Source organism: Phasianus colchicus, chromosome 3 (genome assembly GCF_987193195.1).
Source record: "Phasianus colchicus chromosome 3, bPhaCol1.hap1.1, whole genome shotgun sequence".
NCBI classification, from domain to species: Eukaryota; Metazoa; Chordata; class Aves; order Galliformes; family Phasianidae; genus Phasianus; species Phasianus colchicus.
Window position 1 is genome coordinate 58269950 of NC_143438.1, and position 20424 is coordinate 58290373.

Genomic DNA, 20424 nt, shown 5'->3' on the forward strand with positions numbered 1-20424 from the left:
GAAGATGAATAAAGGGATGAAAAATATGTTGTAGTTGCCAAGGTTTCTGATGTGATCTCGATTTTGCAGATCCATGCTAATGATTTTTGAAGGCTGGAGAGAGACTCTTGTTTATCCACCTGTAATTATGGGTATGTTTGCCTAGAATCCTTAGGGAAAAGATTTTGCCCTCTTTAGTGTTTTTACAACACATGCTATAGAATCAGCTTTAACTGAAAGAGGCATTAAGCATAAACATGGTTTAATTAAGTAATGGATTTTTCAGAGATAAGTAGGGTCATTTCTTTTTGTGGTTGGAGTACAAGTCCAATACTTACCGAACGACTTGACTAAAATCAATTTTAGTAAAGGAGAGTGAAGCTAAGCTATGTCTTTTTTGTAAACTTCGAAAAAAACTTTAAACAAAGATTAACAGGCTATAATTTTGACATTTTTAATAATAATAAAATTTGATGCACTTGATCACAAAAAGATATGAAAATAAAACCCTACCTGTGAATACATATGCACTGCATGTGCACGCAGTTTGTGTTAACACTAATGACAATCATACATGATTTTATAATACATATATGCACACACACACATGGTCTTGTTAATACAACTGCTAAGGTACTGTTAGCAGGGACACAATACTTCCCAGACTCTGGACCTGATCTCAAGTATATATTATGAGATCACATTCTACACAAGAGGGAAAGGGTCACCTTTCCCTTGTTGCTGGTTAGGGAAAGATTCACCTTTCTTTTCAACCATTCATTTGGAATATAAAAGTGATGCCTGTTGGTTTTCTTTCCCTGAATCAATTTATATTTACATCCCAGTATTTTGGAAAGTGGTTTCTATAGCCTATTTCAGAGAAATGGAGGAGCAGGAAGTAGACGCCCTTCTGTCGTTATTGTACTTTTGGAAGTACAAGACAGTGGATCAGGAAAAGAGGTGGATATGATCTACAAGAGCACTGAACTGCAGCCAACCAGCAGACTGATCAAGTGGCCTTGGCCTTTCAGTGTGGAGAAGCCTTTCTACTAATGAGAAAAGAAAGGCTTCCCAAATTTTGGGTAGGATTGCCCTGCACTCCAGGGTAGCATGTATGCATCAGGACTACTCTGACCATGAGAACTGAGCTGTATCTTCTTGGGAACACACACAGATTTTGCACCGGGCTTCGCAGTATGAAGTTGACGGCTGCAGTGACAGCAACTTAATGGTGAGGAAATATCACTACGGGATAAAGAGACCAAGTACTAGCCTATCTTTTGGAAAGACTGCACTGCAACAAAAGAGGGAGGAGTGGTCAGCAGGGTGAGGGAGATGGTTGTCTTTCCCAGCTCTGCCCATGTAAGGCCCCATCTGGAGTACTGCATCCAGGTCTGGGGACCCATAGTATAGGAAGGATGTGGAGCTGTTGCAGTGGATCCAGGGGAGGGCCACAAAGATGATCAGAGGGCTAGAGTACCCTTCCTATGAAGTCAGGCTGAGGGAACTGGGCTTCTACAACCTGGAGAAGGATCTAGGGAGACTTGTTACAGCCGTTCAGTACTTGAGGGGAGTTTATGAGCAAGAAGTAGACCAATTTTTTTACATGGTTTGATAGTGATAGGACAAAGGGACTAGTTTCAAACATAAGGGAGATTTAGGATAGATGTTATGAGGAAGTTCTTTACTTAGAAGGCGATGTGGCACTGGCACAGGCTGCCCAAAGAAGCTGTGGGTGCCCCATCCCTGAAGGTGCTCAAGCCAAGTTGGTTGCAACCTTGGGCAGCTGAGCTGGTGTGTGGCAGCCATGTCCACACTACACTTGGGTGTTGGAACTAGGTGATCTTTAAGATCCCTTTCAATCCAAGATAATATATGATTCTATGATTCTATTAAAGGAACAACAGAGAACAAGAAAGGATATCTACTATGTAGCATTTATCCATTCCTACTTCATATAAGTAATAGCTAACCCAATAAGTAATTAGGGTATAAATATGAAATAGGAAGTTAGGGATGAAATTACAGTTGTGCATATGGCAACAAAAGGCAGAGGAACACTTTCCTAATAACATGAAGAATCTCTCAGATGTCATTCTATCCAATTTTACCCTGGAGCTGTACAGGATGAAACAGTTTTGACATCATTAGTGCCCACTATGCTAAAGGATACGTATATATATCATACATAGGTCTCTGTCATATCTTTGGGAGGGAGGAAAAATACCTTCTCTGTGGAAAGAGTATTACCCTTCTGCCTCAGGTAGCTCATGTTTTCCAATAAGGCAATTGAGATACTACCCCATATCACTGACTCCAGGTCAGTTCCTTTCCCGTCCCTTTGGATCACCTCTAAACATTTATCAAGCCTAAGGAAGCCTTAAAAGAGCGCTGAGGCTTTGTACAAGAATCTTGAATTACATTATGTATTGTGACCAGGAATAAATGTAAAATAAACAGCATAATTTTATTCTGCATTGTACAAGACCCACAAATTACAGGAGGAGAAATTACATGAAGAACAATTCATCTTCAAGATTCCAATTATAGGTGTGAGGAGAAAACAATATATTTGTGAGAATTTGAAATGCAGAGCAGTTGGCATAGCTTTATTTTAAAATGATAAATATTTTCAGATTGAAGTGCAATTAGTAGTGAAAATGTCATGTAGTTTTACTATATATGTTTGTTAATATGGTTGGCATAACTCATTTAGGAGATGCCTGCAGTGCAGAGTCCTGTGCTACATATATCATAACAAAAATACAGTACTTACACGTATATATAAAATGTACACAGAGACAACATTGCCAAACAGCCTTTTGGGACAGTCTAAAAGAATATCATTAATTTTTACTGTATACTTACACTTCTGGCTCAGCTCCAGCACTGCCTTTCTGTAAAAATCATTTCAAGTATAGAATTATGCTATTTGCTTGCAGCAACATCACACGAACAGTAGTGAGCCATATGTTGCTACTTAGCAACTTAGTCTATAAGTCCCAAAGCATGTACTGATTTGAAAATTGAACAGAAATGATAATTGTTGAGGGATGCTGTGAGGCAACTTGTCTTGGATTACCAAGCTATGCAGATGTTTGATGCTACATAGCAAAAGGAGCAAAACTCTCCTTTTCCTGTCCAATGGCTGAGCTTTTATTTATGTTAGCCTAAAGGCGATATATTGATTAAAACCCTTAAAATAATAGAAGGTGATGTTTTTCTGGATGTAAACACTTTGCAGTAAGCAAAAAGAACTGAAGTGCAAGGTTAGCTTTTTTGGAGCAATTGCAACATTCCTGATGTCTAAATTTTATTTCATTCTACAACATATTCATCTTATAGCCTTCAGATCACTTGAAATGCTAGATTCTAGGAGAACTGATAAGGCTTAGAAAGGCAAAACAGGCAAAGCTCACTTCTTAGAGTTAGATCCAAAGAAAGGAGGTGAGTATGTCAGCATGTACCAAGACCCCAAAAATTCTGCCTCTACAGTCACGTAATCCTGAAGAGTGCTTAAAGGAAATTCCTTGCTCTCTGATGCTCTGTATCATGACCCAGTCTGCCAGCATACCTCCCAAATAAGCTGGGTTTTCTGAAATCAGAAAATCAGAAAACGATGTTCATGCCTGACCCAGTCATCATGATCATAGCTTAAATAAAAGTTTCTGATACAGCCATGCCTCTCCCAACATGGGATTCATATTTTTGTTAACAGATGTGCATCCATTGAGAGAAGTAGAGAACTGAATTCACTTATTCTGACTGGTTTCTGTTCCTCACCTCTGACCTCTCAGGGGAACATCTGAGTTATTGGGGATGGGAGGAAGCCTGCACTCCTCTCCCTGAAGTCATCCAACTTCAAAGCTCATGAGCACAGCTGGAAAATGGAAACTGAAAACTCTATGGATTAAGTGACTAGAGCTTTGTCTGGGAGAGAAAGTTTTCTCATCTCTTCTTACAGAACTAGAGTTTTTCTACATTCGGTAACAATGAGAAGAAAATGAGCAAACAGATATGAAAACAGAAGAGATTGGGATATATAGTCATATTCCTTCTTCCTCATCTTATCCTGTAACACACTCAGTATTGCAAGCTTTATTTTCACAGCTGTGAATATCTTACTCTTCCTGCTATCCTAACCTATCTTTAACAGCCGACTGGCTACTGAGATGGTAGCCAGTTCACCAATTTTGGGTGACCACTAAATGTTTACACCTGAGATAGGAACTATACCACATTACAGTAGTCAGTGAAGACCTATCCAGTAATGTCAACAAAGAATTGCTCAGTTCCTTAAAGGAATTACCAGCAGTTATCTGCATTAGGAACAGGTTTGGGAAAGTTTCTCATGCAGTTTGTTACCTAAACAAGAGAAATTCAGGATTTCCAACACCCACCCTTTTTTCTGCTCCTACTATGAAGGGTTTTTAATATTAAGTTATTATTACAGGCTTTCACATATATTCCCTTAAAAAATCCACTGCAGTGGTGTAAGATGTCTGCAGCATTAGGAGAGAACCACTGTAAGAGAAAAGATGATGCAACAGCCAAAGGCACTGTGTGTGCCTGGCTGTTGCAGTAACTCTTTGCCATATGGATTGCTCAGAAAAGGACAGAGAGATCAGACAAGTAACCTGGGGTTTAAATTCAGCCCAGGAGCTGGATACCCAAAAGCTAGGCCTTGCCACAGTGAGTTTCTAAGCATACAAGCTCTTTATTGGTTCCAGCCCTTAGTAACTAAACAGTTTTCTAACACCTCTGAATTTGGAAATGTCAGAACTGATAGACCATTTTCCTTGAAGACAAAATCATTTGCACTTAAAATATCTAATCTTGGATCTTTAAAGATACCTTAAGAACCCATTGAGATCAGCAAGTGTTAGATGCATAAATATCTCTACGGATCTGGGCCTTGTTAGCACATGCAGAAACTGCATGAAAGATTAAAACTTATGCTCTTAATTTTTCAATATGCCATTTAAATTATTTAAACTACATGCATACACACAGTACAAAAATATCAAGTGAAGAAAAATAATTCTGATGTATAATGTGGATTTGCAATTCTTTGTTCAAAACTATTTAAGATAGATGTAATGATTCTCTGTGAGGTAGCAGCTGCCTTATAACAGCAATCATTCACAGAGTTTGTATTTCTACTGTTTCAAACAAATTCAATTAGCCCTTGCACTTCAAAACCCTTAAGGCATAAATGAGATGATACTATGCTGCTTTAATCTAATAGTAATACTAAAACTTGTCAGTACAGTTCTTGGATTAATGGTTGGAGAAAAATTAATAATATAATTTTTCATTTTTTAATCAAACAATTCTGTTCTAAACTACCTCTGGATCTTGGAGAGTTCTTAGCTGAATAAGCTGAATCATACACAAATCCTAAATGCAAAGTACAGTTGGTCTCTAAAGGTATTTTGACAATAATTTCAACAGAAGACTAGGAAGCAACATGGTGGAACATTCTGAAGACGGTCTTCCTGACTGAACAGTGCAATTCATCTCATATAGCCTCCTGCTTCCTGAGCCACAAATGCACCTGCATACTATGTGCTATGGTTAAGTAACCTGCCTTGACTATTTGAAGAACCCCACTTCATGAGCATATTTCATCTGAGTGTACCATCACTTTCCAGAGCTGTTGATTTCTAAATTATGCCCAGCTCATCCACACACATTTACTTTGCAGCCAAATGTATTTCCCACCTAAAAAGAGAGCTTCATGTTATCCCTCGGTCCTGTTGGAAAGAGGTCTACTCCTTCCAACACTGCTGGGCTTGAGACACTGCATGACATAGGCCACAAGTTCAATTATACAGGGTGATTTCTATGACACAGCGTAACTGACCTGCACCACTATCACCATCATGTACTAACACAGAATTAACTCTGTATTTTAAGAAATAATTAAAGTCTTTAGATTTATAGAAAACTATAGCAGCTAACGGCTTAAGTGGAAATGTTTTTGAAAGACTTTTAAAACATACATAAAATACTAGAATTTAGCGTATGGTTCTCCAAAAAGGGGACTAAAAAATATCCATAAATATCTGCATCACATTATACCTTTTGGGTTGAAAGCTAAAGGAGACTGAGTCATTTCCCTAGCCCCATTGCTAACGGTGTAACATTGGCAATGTTCCTTAGCCATACCATTAGTGTTGAAAATGCAGTTCTTCAACTACAACTGGCCTAGGAGTGATAATTAAAGCTATTTGTGACATGTGTAGCTTATAATGATTAACTTGTCTGCAGTCAGATAAACAAATAACATGCACCTGTAAAGACTTTATTTCCTGAAGGTAAAACAACTGTTTAGGAAAAATCATGCTGGCAAAACAGCTGCTTGCATTCTGGAGAGGAAACAAGGTAGTATCTTTCAACAAACGCCAACTCTGCTGTTTTATCAACTCTATCTCATTAACTGGAAACAAGGCTTAAATGCTTTGTTTATAAATTATGATTATTCCTGATTGCAGCAGTTACTGATAGTGCCACTCATTTGCAATGCAATTCTTTGAATTTGTTTAATTACAATTTGAAACAAGGCAGAGAAGATTAATTAACCCACCTGGCTGGCTGGCACATAGTCCTGGCTTGGCTCTGTCATACTCATGTACATGTTCTCACCGTCAAACTGCAAAGGAAATAATAGTAAACATTTAGAAAACCTGAATACTTTTCATCAATGATGTAAAAAAACAAACAAACAAAAAAAAACAGTAGCCATAAACCAATATTATAGCCTGGTTTTAGAGACTTCTAATTGCGTGTGTGCATCTTGTCTTTGATGTTCCTGTTGTCATCCTTATTGACCCTGGATGTCAGTGATTTGGAGTAATTAGCGCTCTAGTAATTACAGCTAGCAAGCAAGAAATGAATGGGTCTCTTTCATCTGCAATCTGTTTTAAAACAAAATGGCTCATTTTGTGCACCATGTATACATATTGCTGTTGGTTGAAATGAAGTGCTAAGTGAATTGCACAGTTACTGAGAAAAGGAAGATGAGAATAGAAAACACACTAAAATGCATCTTAATGGATTCCAACTTTAGCTTTTGAACAGAACAAGATTTGAAATTTCAAAACAAATTAAGCTCCCTCATACTGAAATGTTCCCATACCAGAAAGTAGGAAATACATTTCCAGATAGCTTTCAGACATTTGAATGTATGAAACAGTATATCCAGAATGTATAGCTTAAAAGGATAGTTTGCTTGACGTGTGAATAAAATAAGCTTTCATAATTAGAACTGCAAAAATATCCTTCAATAAATGTTAAATACCATTCATGGAAATGCATGCAAAGCAATTTCTTCGTCTTTTTCTCCCCTGAACTGCAATTAAAAAGTAACAGAAATGTGATAGAAAGGAAATGATTAAAAACTGAGGGTCTAGGTGGAGAAAAACTGTCAGAACTGATGCCTCATCCTGTAACGACACAAAGTATAAACCTAATGATTTCTTACATAATCATTGAATCATTAAGGTTGGATTCTCATCTGGAAAATGTCCCCACAGAACTTCCGTCGTGCTCACTCAAGTGGCAGTGCCAACAGGGTAACTACAGTGCCAGTGTCCATTCAGAGGTAGGAAAAATCTTTTTAAACCTTCCAAGTAGAAATGCACAACAGCAGGAATCCCCATCATCAGCCATCAACCACAGATTTCCAGCTGTTATGAGGTCTGTTTGAAATAACTTACACCTGACCCCTTATGTGAATGTTTAGAGTGACATGTTTTGGAAATGAGCCACTACGTTCGACGATGCAGCAGCATTTTCAAAAAATCACCAACACTGACTGAGCTTCCTTTACTCCTACAGAAGGTGGTAGTGAATTTCCTATGGACATTGCTCATTCCATCCTGAGCTTTTCAGGATATTCTACTTGCAAGGTGACTAAGTCAAACTGTAACTTCGGCAGACAGTTCCACAAGTTTTGCTGAAACAGCTGTAAAGGTTTCAGCTTCCAGCTGTTCATCTTCTTCTGCCAGAGGCTACAAGCCTTGTAACAGCAACCATAAGAATGAATATGGCCCAGCTGTTGGCACAGCAGACAATGGTCTGCCCTTCCTGGACAGTAACTTAATAGACAGTCACAGCCTATCTGTCAGAATCCGTTTCCATGGAGGGAAAGGATGATGTTATAGACACAGATCTGCCACAGGAAGTTCAGCATTTCCAAAGTCTGATGGAACAGAGGTAGGTAGATAAGACCTTAAAAACAGTTGATTGGTGATCTTTTTGATTATTTATTCTTTTTGTGTGTGTATTTGTTTGTTTGTTTGTTTTTTGTTTCACCTATCTATATACCTATTTCTTTCAGCTTCCTCATTCAAGAACGTTCCTATTTAATTGCATTCAGAGCAGAATCTTGGAGAGCATTTTCAGGATCTAGATTGGCTGAACAATGGAATAAAATATTGTGTTTTTTTTTTTTTTTTTTTTTTTTTTCTGTGCAAATAAATGGAAAGATGAAATTCTGAGGTATTTCACAGCCTGCTATCAGAAACCAAGCACTCTAGTATAAGGCCAGCAGGGACTCAACTCATTCACCTTGTCAGGCAAAAGACTGTAAAGTGTCCTGATCACTGCAATTGATACTTAGACTCCAGGAAGATGTCTGATAGCAAAACGTCAGTCTTTCTGACAGTGATATAATGAGATTTAGTGTTGAGAGATGGAAGTTAAAGAAATTCAGTTCTGAAATAAGATCCTATTTTAGACAGTAATTAAGCATTCTATCAACAACCAAGTCACAGTTTCTTAAAGATTTTTAAATTAATATTTTTTTTCAAAAAAAATGCATTCCATATCATATTTATGAGAAATACTATGGACAGAGTAGTTAAACTGGCTAGTTATGGTGGTCATATCTGCCTTGGAAACCATGATTCCTGAAGTTTCCCATCTTTGATTTCCCTTGTAAAAAATCATATCTTTGCTACTCTGCATTACAAACATTGCCATAATTCATATATGATATACTCAGTTGCAATAATCCTGAAGAAAATTCTTTCGTTAGATGTTTATTGGCTAGATGCAGACCAGGGTTTCTTCAATTAATTTTGTCTTCTGTAACATCTGAGACTTTGATTTGAAAAAAGAATCTTAGTGAATTATGCTAATCTTTTAGTATACTAATATTTCCTTCCTTTGGATGTTTGGTCATCTGTCTTTCCTTCCAAGCTTACCATCACCAAATCTGCATTCACAGAAAAAATTTAGCTAAAGTCAGTTTTCCATGAACCTTGGAAATTTGCATAATTCCTCATGTTGTTCTTGGTCCACAGTCCTATCTGATCAGTGCCTTGTTGCTACCAGTGCTTCAAGCACCGGTAGGATCTTGAACCTCAGCATTTCCTATTGCTTGTGGCCCCCTATTTAGCTCTAAAATTCTTCAGTTCTAATATGGTCTGCAAGCTTACAGTAACTACGTATCAGTGAAAGTGAAAAAAAATATATCTGTGCCTAAAGTTTGACTTCCTCGCTTTTAGTGCTTTAAATGAGAAATGATCTTCTGCAACGTTTTGGATCAATTTGTTAGGGTAAATTCTCAGAAAAAAAATATTGATGCATAATGTCTGCAAAATCAGGGAGGCCTGTTAATATCTAAAAATTCCCAGAAGCTGTTTGATTTATTACTTAATTTCTCCGATATTTGAACATGGAATTTAGACACTGTACTATTTAAACTTCGTTAGAAGTATGCATAAAACATTGTGTATCAGGTTGTACAGTTTAATAAGATTTGATGGAAAGTGATTTTTTATAGTGTTCTACAGGATGCAAGCTATATTAGCTGGCACTAACACTGTCCCCCATATTAGTACGTGTACAACATTTACAGCTATAGTAAACACTATAAATGTAAAAACATTTACAGCACTAGTGCATTGTGGTGCATCACTCCTTGGTGGTCCTGAAGACATCAGACACAAGCCCGCAAACCAACTGTAAACTTCACGGACAAAGCATATACACACACATTTTCTACAGCAGGTGTTTAGGAACAAGTTCTTAATGTTTACTAAAATGTTTCTAAAATAAGGAAATTATGATTTATGTAAACCTAAGCTTTTGAAAAAAAAAAAAAAAAGGTTTACTTCAGTACTGAGTTTATTCATCATCTCTATCAAAGAAGTGTGGATTACAGATGACCTCTACCATCCACCCCAATTAGACATGAAGCCAGCCAGTACTGTGGGGGACAGTATAAAAGGCTTTTCAAAAAATACATTAACAGCAAAAGGAGGACCAGAAATAACCTTTGTCCATTACTTGATGAGAATGGTCATCTCACAAATAGGAATCAGAGAAAGGAGAGACATTCAGTGCCTTCTTCACCTCTGCCTTCAACATGATGATGGGTCCAGGGCATCATGGAGCCCCAGGTTGGAGGACTGTGCAATAATGAAGCCATCCCCAAATACGCACGGGATTTGCTACTCCAACTGGTTGCACATAAGTTTATGGGGCCCAATGGGATTCATCCCAGGGTACTCAAAGAGCTGGCTGATATCACTGAGAGACTGCTCTCAATTATTTTTCAGCAGTTTCAGGAATCTTAGAGGTCCCAGTTGACTGGAAGTTGGCAGATGTCCCAGTTTTCAAGAAAGGCAAGAAAGAAGATCCTGGTATTTACAAGCCTCACTTTGGTGCCTAGCAAAATTATGGAAAAGATTATTCTGGGAGTTGTTGAAAAATATCTGAAAGACAACATAGTCATCGGTAACAGCCAATATGGGTTTGTAACAGGAAAGTCCTGTTTAAAAAATTTAATATCCTTTTATGACAAGATTGCCCACCTAATTGACCAAGAAAAGCCAGCTGATGCAATGTTTTTGGATATCAGTAGAGCTTTCAATATGATTTCTCACAGTATCCTCTTGGACAAAATGTTCAGGATATAGCTAGACAAAAAAATAATGCAATGGGTGAACATTTGTCAGACAGATCAGGCTCCAAGAGTCATAGAACACCAGACCAGACTGGCAACCGGTATTGAGTGGAGTTCCATTTTAAGGCCATTCCTCTTTAATGATTTCAACAATGACTCGGTTACAGGATTTGAAGGTAAACAAGTAAGTCTGGGGATAACATTAAATTGGGAAAAGCTGTTGATTCTGTCAAGGGTGGATGAGAGATCTTGACAAACTTGAGGACTGGACAATCACCAACTGCATGAAATTTCATGAGAACAAGTGCTAGATTCTGTGCCTGGGATGAGACAGCCCTTGATATATGTACAGGGTGATGGATGAGAGTTTGAAGAACAGCCCTGTGGAAACAGATCTGGAGGTTCAGGTTGATAGCAAGTTCAGTCTGAGTCAGCAGTGTGCCCCATCAGCCAAAAGGGCCAATGGCATCCTGGGGTGTACCAGACCCAGCACTGGCACCAGGCAAGGGAAGAAATGGTCCTGCTCTGATCTGTATGGCCTCACTGAGTGCAAGTTTAGGTGCCACAGTATAAGAAGGAGATTGTACTATTAGAGAGTGTTCAAAGGAGGACTACAGAGATGGTGAGGGTCTGGAGGCCAAGGTGAATGAAGAGCGGTTGAGGTCCCATGGTTTGTTCAGTATGAGCAGAGGAGGCTGAGGAGGCCTCATGGCAGCTGCAGCTCCTCACAGGGAGTGGAGGGGCAGCTCTCAACAGAAATGTCAAGGAACTGCACCAGGGGAGAGTCAGGCTGAGGGTTAGGAAAAAGTTCTTCACCAGAGATGGTCAGGCATGGAACCTGCTCCCCAGGGCAGTGGTCAAAGCCCCAGGCTACTGGTGTTCAAGACACATTTGAACAATGCTCTCAAAACCTCATATGATTTTGGTTTTAGATGGTCCAGTGTGGAGCCAAGAGTTGAACTCAGTGATCCTTGTGGGTCCCCTTCTAACTCTGGATATTTTATGGTTCTACAGACATATGATAAAAAAAATGTACAAGCCTTCAATAACAAAAAGAAATTCAGAGATACTGATGCAGTGCACTGTCACCTCCAAGAACACGAGACTAGACCACACTGATACAATAAAACCATGAAAAAAATGCTAACAATTTGATCAACTAAAAAATCCTACAATTTCTTTATCCCAGGTGCATCAAACTTCCAAAACAAGCCCCTTAACTTCAGAAATTAATGCTTTCTCCAATATTAAGGTTGCATTAAGGTTTAGGTTGGATATCAGGAAAAACTTCTTTACTGAAAGGGTTGTTAAGCGCTGGAATAGGCTCCCCAGGGAGGTGGTTGAGGCACCATCCCTGGATGCATTTAAAAACCATTTGGATGTGGTGCTCAGGGATGTGATTTAGCAGAAGGTTGTTAGAATTAGGGTAGTATGGTTAGGCTGCAATTGGACTCGATGATCTTCAAGTTCTTTTCCAATCTGAGCAAATCTATGATTCTATTATTAAATTATTTTAGCATTCTATATGCTTCTTTTTAACTTGCAGGCTCTGCAGCACTGCATCTTTTAATTCTCCTCCAGGACAGCTTAAGTCATAAGATTCCCACCTTGTACCATACTGAGACAGCAGTTCAAGTAGCCTATCCAAGTAGAAAGTTAATCAACAGATCAGCAGATATAAGCCAAAGACACCTCCAATCATGCCTCCAAAATGATCTTATTTTAATTATCCCAGGTCAACAAGAACCTTGTATTTCCTAAACTTCCCTACCACTCACTGTGCTTGATCTCAAGCAAATAAACTGCACAAGTGTCACTTAACCTGGATGATTCATCCAAACAAGAGATGAAATACAAAGAAAGGCAGTTAAATGAACTGTCTTTTGTGAACCTATGTATGATATATATATATCATATGACATTTCATCTAAAGCTTTCCAACCTGTCTCCAAGAACATTCAGTATCATTAAAGGCAGACTTCAAAATCTTTCATTTTAATCTATTAAAAGTGAATGCTAATACAATATTCTGATGTGTGATAATAACTACTCTTGACAACATTTCTTTTCATATTAAAGTATAACTGCATGAGAAGTTTGGGTGAGAGTAAACTAAGAATATGACTGCATTTTAATATGAAAATATATATAACTGGGAGCTGTATTTAATGCATACTCAGAATTCATCATGCTCTTTAAGTATTAGAAATATGTAGGCAACACTATCACATGGTCATCAAGAAATCTTCAGAGAATAACCATATTTAAAGACAATCTGGCAAGACATTTGGCAAGCAACACGCACAAAACATCCAAGCACTGCTATAAAACAACATTTATTCATGTACATTAGAAACATACATAAACACTGCCTGACTCTTACTGATGCAAGAGCTATGATAGAGTTCAGCAAATGTCCAGATTGCTTTATCAAACATGGATTTAGCCAAGGACCCAAAGTTGGCTTCAGTCTCCCATGAGCATGGCATAACATCAGTTGCACAATGGCAATAAACCTGTTTTCATCCCCCACTTACGTCGCAGGCAGATTTGCCAGCATTTATTTATAATGATGATTATGAAGCTTGCAAAGATTGTATTTTTCACTCTATATATGACTATGTCACAAAGATGTTATAAGTAGGCTGCACATAAATAAAGAACAAAACTTAAAGGATATTTATTATTGATTCTTCACTTTGTCTTCATTGCAAGGGTTATCTGTGCTATCTGGATTACAGGGAAAATTAATTCCCTCTCCTCTTTTTATCACTGCCTCCTTGCTATCTCACACTTCTCTGCTGCTGTTGGGAGAAACAAGAGTTTATTTTGTTTCCTTTTCATCCATACTTACCATTTTCTGAGGAAATTGCCAATTTGCTTTCAATTTGTAGATGTAGCTATATATGCCCTAAGTTCTGCAGGTATAGTTAAACTACCTAAGGTTGAAAAAAAAAATCAACCTCGTGTTTTTTTTTTTTTTTTGCCTCAGTGCTGATCTAAGATTCTCCTAGATTATACTGGAAAGCAGCACAATGCGATAGTACTACAACTTGTCCAGCTGTAGTGTAGGCATGGAAGCACAATGAACACCAGTGGATATGACTTTTCAAGCCAAAATAAACTTGTGGATGGGCTGAGGGGAAGCATTGAGGGACAGCATTTCATGCACAGGTTGTATCTGAGCAGAAATACTCTGAAATAAAGGATGAGAAACAAGGAGAGAAATTATCAGATTGGTGGAGGGTGCTGTATATAATAAGTTCAGCTGCTATGTAAAGACACATGGACTAGACATCCTAGTTTCTTTGAAGGATCTTAATGATCTTCAAAGCCTGTATTATTAGTTGTAATCTGAATACAAAGTTCTACCACCCTACATTGGAACTAGAAACTAGATTTAATTTTAAACTTCAGCCAAACTCTTTAATTATAGCTCACCTTGCTCTAACAGACCTCCAAGATAATTTGTTATTATATTTTAGAAAAATGTCAGAAGAACACTGTAGAAAAAGATCGTTCATTTCTAGTGATTCAGTGAGTTTAGTGCTTACAGCTTACAGATACCATTTGTAACTAATATGATCTAGAAGCCATTAATCCTGAAAAAGCTTTAAAGCTAAGTAATATTGTACATTTTAAACCAAATGAGAAGAATAAACTGTCACCAGTGGCTCAGTGACAAACAGAATGATGTTTTATTTTACTCAGAGATGCTGAAATGAGACAAAAATAATGATGGGATGCAACGTAAATCAACAAATGACCATGCTAAAGAAACAGCCGATCTTGTTATGAACTATCAAATATAAAAAACAGAGATGTCCTGTAAACAATGTTACATGATGGAAAACCACTTTTTCCATGCAGTTTGGCTGAGTGGTATATCTGTATTAAATTGAAACTGTATTTTGTCTCCTGAACTCCATTTTGTATTCTGTACTGAACACGCGTTTAAATTTGCCCAAGACAGGTTACAGTAATGTATTCCAGACAGGCAACCTTTCCAGGAAAGGGGCTTGACACCTTGCTGAAGGAGTATCACAGGAAAATTGTCAAAAAACAATCTAGTACAATTGACTTTGATTGTCTCTGTTCTGCCGTCTTCCCTCCCTCCTTCCAGAAATGTTTTTGAAAGAGGAGATTATTGGAGGTCTGTGAGTTGGGTGAAAATGCCTGAATGCAGCACCATACCAAAACCACATTAAACCACTTTGCAGAGCTAGATGTACCTGTACAGCCCAAAGCAGGTCAATCACTGCTGGAAGGACTGGAGAAGTTCCACCTAGAACAGTAAGAGCCCTCCAGGTCACAGGAAGTTTGACATTCAAAGCTGTAGAGAAGAACTGATGTGTCCCAAGACTATTATTTTTATTCATTTTAATTAAATTAATTGGCTTTCAAGAGTGAAGCATTAGGAAAATGCTTTATGAATCCTATGCTTTCATTCTCTTACTTATTGTCTAAACTACAAACGTTGGGTAGGATACATTTAACTAATTCAAGTACATTGATGTGCGGGCTACGCATATCGTCATCCACTACTCTGGCAGAACAAACACCCTGCTGCCTTGGACACATCACTTTCTTGCACAGTAAGTGTCATCTTCCAGGGACTCTCTGATGAAGGGCAGATGCCAAGATGCGATTGAAGGCCCTGCTTAGACACAACCACAGATAGCTATGATGCCAGCAGGTGGTTTTTGCTCCCTGGTGGAGTTGGAAAGGAATCTGCCCCAATCTCCATGGCTCACTGGAGTAAGCAGTGAGCTGGATTGGCACAGGCAGTGTGTCATGGAGCTGGAAGCGAGGGTGCTGCTTCTCAGAGAATTGCTGTCAGACATCTATACCGAGAAAAAACATCAACTGTGACAAAACTCTCTCTGCCCTGAGCACACAAATGACTTTGATATGTGTAGGATTCAGTGCTTGGATCAAGGCATGATAGCAGGCTAGCACCGCACTATGCCATTCCCACAACCTGCCTTTCAAAATGGAAGTGTTTTGAAAATACCCTACTTAGACCATTTTCGTCTTATCTTCCATTTATAAGACATACCATCTCTCAAAAGAGTATGGGCAGCAGTGTCAAAGTTTTCTTTCAGATTCTTATTTGTGTCATAAATATCTACACTAGACCTTACATCGCTGTATTCCCTAAGTGAGCTCGTTATTTATTGTGCTGGTTGTGAGAAAGGGGAAGAACCATAGGGTTTCCCGAATACGTTCTCAGAGGTGGCAAACAGGCTGAATGTCTAAATATACACTGGTAGTTTAAAACTGAATGATAGCACTACAGCATTTGTGTTTTTCCTGCACTTAATAGAGGTTAATGTGGAACAGGAGAGGAGGTGAAGGGGGGTGTTTAGCTTCCCGCTTGGAGCCTGCATGTGTCAGTGCCTGACAGAGCCTTGAAGTTGTTAGCCTTCATGCAGAGAGCTAGCTGAATGAGGTTACAGTGCTGAGCACAGCGGGCTAATAGAAGTAGGATCAGACTGATAGGAGGAGTGGCAGAGCCTGGGCACAGCAGAACGTATCAAAGACAGCCCAGGGGAGAGTGGGTACTGTATTAGTCTTTTGTGTACATTTAAATGGAAGACAGTGAGCATGCAGAGATGAACTCTGAACTCACTCGGCTGGGCTCCTGCTCCTTTTAACCTTGGGTGTTAAATAAAATTAAAAAAAAAAGCCATAACACACTGTAGTCTGGACTCCCATGCTAAACTATCTCTTGCATATTGAACACGCGTTAAATAAACATATCGAGATCAAAGTGGCAAATGCTTTTGTTATTGTTTTACTCAATCCATAATTATAGATGTAGCCACCCACTGGGAAGATAGGGTGATAAGGTGGAAAGGTTTGAATAGCTAATAAGAGTAGTCCTTTATTTTTCAGACCACAGTTGCTGAGAAAATTTGTTTTATCTGGTAGGCTTGCAATATTTTCTAATCCCAACACATCTGGACTATTTCACAACAAGGTCTAATCCTGCAACCTGGACAGGGAGGGGAATTTTACCATCATTATTTGGATGGGTACTGAATCAGATAGGGCCCTTCTTAATTCTGAGCTTGAGTCATTTTTTGTTGATATTCATCTCGGTCTTATTTCAAATGTTAAATTATATAATAAAGTGGAAAAGCTTAATCAAAAAGATCTGCAGAGAACAGTCAGATGACAAAAAAAAAGCAGGTTTTGTATCTCCCAATGCAGAGCTCCCTGTGCTTCTTTACGGTGGGAGACTCCACAGATCTTAGCAAATGAGTTTTGCACAAATAGGACAAAAACATTCACTTGCATGACTACATTGGGAGCTGTGTTCAGGGACCCATGGACAGAATTTGACCCACTCCGTTATTTATAGAGTGAATGGGGTGTATATATAGTTCCTGTGGGAAAGTACATCTGCTTCTACACAGAAGAAATTTAGAAATAAAATGGGCTACTACAACAGCAACAACAAAAGCATAAGCAAAATTCTACCATTATTCTGAAAATCTCACGACTTGACACATAAATTAAAGGTAACAACTGTCATCAGATAACTAGCAAGTCTTGTCCTAAAATCATCCTGTTGAAGCAGATGAGACTGTAAGATCAAAACCAAGCACTCATTCAAATTTGTGATGAGATAGGGCCCAATATCTCAGAAATGGACAGGAATAGCCATACAACAGTGAAGTACTTGCCAAGCATAATCAGCTTAAATTTCTGGTAAACCAAACTACTTAGCAGTCTGATAAAGTCTTATTAGGTACAGCTAATTGAGACCTGGAGAGGATGGTAATGAAAGTGATTAATTGCAAGGTTTTAGCAAAACACAGGCATCTGTTGACAAGGTCTTGTCATGACAACTATAATGTGTTGTAGGGCTGATAAATGATCATAGTTCAGCAAAATAACTACCACTGCTGCCACATGGACAATCTCGCTTCTATTCACAGTTACTTTGGTATAAGAGGAACTCCATTAATTTAAACAGATTACTTTCATGAGGAATGCTACACGTTTAAATTCACGTCTCCAGCAAGTAAACACCTGGAGCCTTGCTGAAGGAATCTGAAGGAATGTGTTTTTTATTTTTTTTTGTTTATAGTTTTGCCAAAGATTAAAAAGTTTGACAAAGCTTAGAGCACTGATTTATTCTTTTCCTATATGGTCTACAGACAAAACTGAGAAATACTAATAGAACAGTACAGAATGGTATTCTGTTTCAAAATAGGTCACTCAAAAGCAGAGATGCTTATAAACGTTCAAAATATCACTCAGAAGCAGAACTGGAAGAGATGTATATAGTATACGTTTGATATATTTAATTGATAAGGTAGCAAATGTGTGCAAATAAATTTCAACTTAGTTTTAGTTTAGAAAGTAAAGGTTTAAAATATAGTTACAGTTGTACTTGTCACCCTGTTACAAAAACTCTTTCAGGAAGGTAAATATTTCATCTCCTTCTCTTTCCTATTTGCAGTAACAGCACAACCATCAGTGCTGGCTACTGTTTTTCCACAACCAGAACATTCTGAATCTATTACTGCTGTACATTTCTCACAGAAAATCAGATAGCAAAAGTTACTCACACCTAGCACTGTTAGAGTCACACCTGTTGCCTTTCAAAGAAGCCATGCATATCAGTAAGATACCATCATACTAGTGCTGGAAGGAAGCTCCTTGGACAGGCAAATCCATCCTCAGAATAATAGCAGAATAGGTTTCACTTAGCATCCATGAAGGCTTATTGCCAAATGCTGCCTTGGATACAATTCCAGCAATGGTGTTTCTGTGCATTTCTCCCCATTGGTTCAAACTCTTAAGCACTATTCCTATGACTTTTTTCCATTCTTTCATTCTTCATTCTGGAGAATGATGACTGCCACTTTGTAATAACAGCTCTGAACACACTAAGACAGATACTCTGTACTCTTCTTCAAGCACACTATTTCAAACTCCTTTCATCTTCTGACGTATTTTTCCTCCCCAAACATTTCCCCATTTATAGCCTCTTAGGTGCTTTCTACCGTGTTGATGACCTTTTCACTGTCTCACATGCTGTCCAAAAAGAACATATCTGTAGACAAATCCAAGTTCTCTATTCCATGATAATTTTTTCAGCACAGTTTCAATACAGGGTTCACCCAGATTATGAGTATGCATCAGTCTCTTCCTCCCTACAAACATTATTTAGAATACACTTTGTTTTTTTTCCTCAGATCTTAATAAATAAAACCTGTGAAATCTTCACTTGACCTATACAGGTCAGCGTGGAAAATTGCCAGATAGCTAGGGTAGATCTATGACAAATGGTGAAGACAGCTCCAAGGGTTCCAGCCCAAGTCACTGCTGTATGCTTTTTTCAAATTGACAACATTTCTTGAGAACTCCAAGATGACTCATGATGTAAATGAGACTTTTAAACATTTTACATGCAAAAATAAAATTAATTAATAAATAAATACATAAAAATGCTCCTTTGCCAGAACACAACAGTTCAAGTATGCAGAAGTACTGTGGGAAGCCCCAGTGCAGTCCTATTCTGCTCCTCCCTTAATACCACACCAACTGTGCACCACAGCTACATAGTTTTAGGATAGCCTTGCAGTATTGCTTATCACCATAAACTTTCCCAATATACTTGATAATGTAAACTTGGATTAATCTCTCTAGTATCTAGCTAAGTACTCTCACTCACAGGATTTATTTGCTAGTATTGGTCTTTCCAGCTTTGAAGAGAAACAATATCCTGGTCCTGACTTTTTCTTAAGGAAAACCTTTTGTTTGCCACTGCTCAGAGGCACACAGCTACTCATCTACAGCGAGGAGAGGAGTTGTGGACAAGGTGGGCACGTGTTCTCCTGCCCTTCCGCCTCTGGGGCAAAGCAGCTGGCATTAGAACTACCAGTCCCTGCAAAGTGGGTGTGAAGATTTTTGAAGTGGGTTATGACACTGATGTCAAAACAACACTTAAATCTCAGAAGGGATGCTTTTGGAAGGATAATCTTACAATTCACAACAGTCCATGCATTCAGAGCACTGAAACAGAAGTAAAATTTTGCATATGCTATCTTTGTTATAACCACTGTTAATGAGCTGACATAATTTTACAATAAATACATAATATAACAACGTGATTAAAGCTTGATGGAGCTGTTCTTATGCTTTTATGATATAAAAATGGCTTCTTATTAACATTTGATGCTTCATTTTCCCACAGCACCACAGTATCTGCTTCTGTTTTACCCAATTGTACAATAATTGTTGTTTAACTTCAGCAATCTCATAGCCTACTCAAACTCTTCACACATTTTATTAATCAGCGAAAGTGCTCTATAACATTAATGTCATGGAAAATCTGCCTTATCATTTTAGAGTCCTGTATTACCTTCTACAGAGAGGCGATAGAATATATTGAATTTTTAATGCATCATCCTTCTGATTTGATAAAATCTGTGATGAGAATTATCATAATCTGCTATGCCTAAAAAGCATTAAACAAGTGCATATTACACTTGAAATAAATGTCTTGA

At 38.2% G+C, this 20424-nt stretch overlaps 1 protein-coding gene across 3 annotated transcripts in view; it reads right to left on the reverse strand.

Annotated features, from left to right (window-relative positions):
* TOX (thymocyte selection associated high mobility group box) overlaps positions 1-20424 on the reverse strand; it is a 222491-nt gene that overhangs the window by 98346 nt on the left and 103721 nt on the right. For all 3 annotated transcript variants that reach the window (XM_031612807.2, XM_090137619.1, XM_090137618.1), the window contains exon 2: positions 6569-6634. In XM_031612807.2, coding sequence (XP_031468667.1) covers positions 6569-6634 — 66 coding nt within the window. The remainder of the gene's footprint in view (positions 1-6568; positions 6635-20424) is intronic.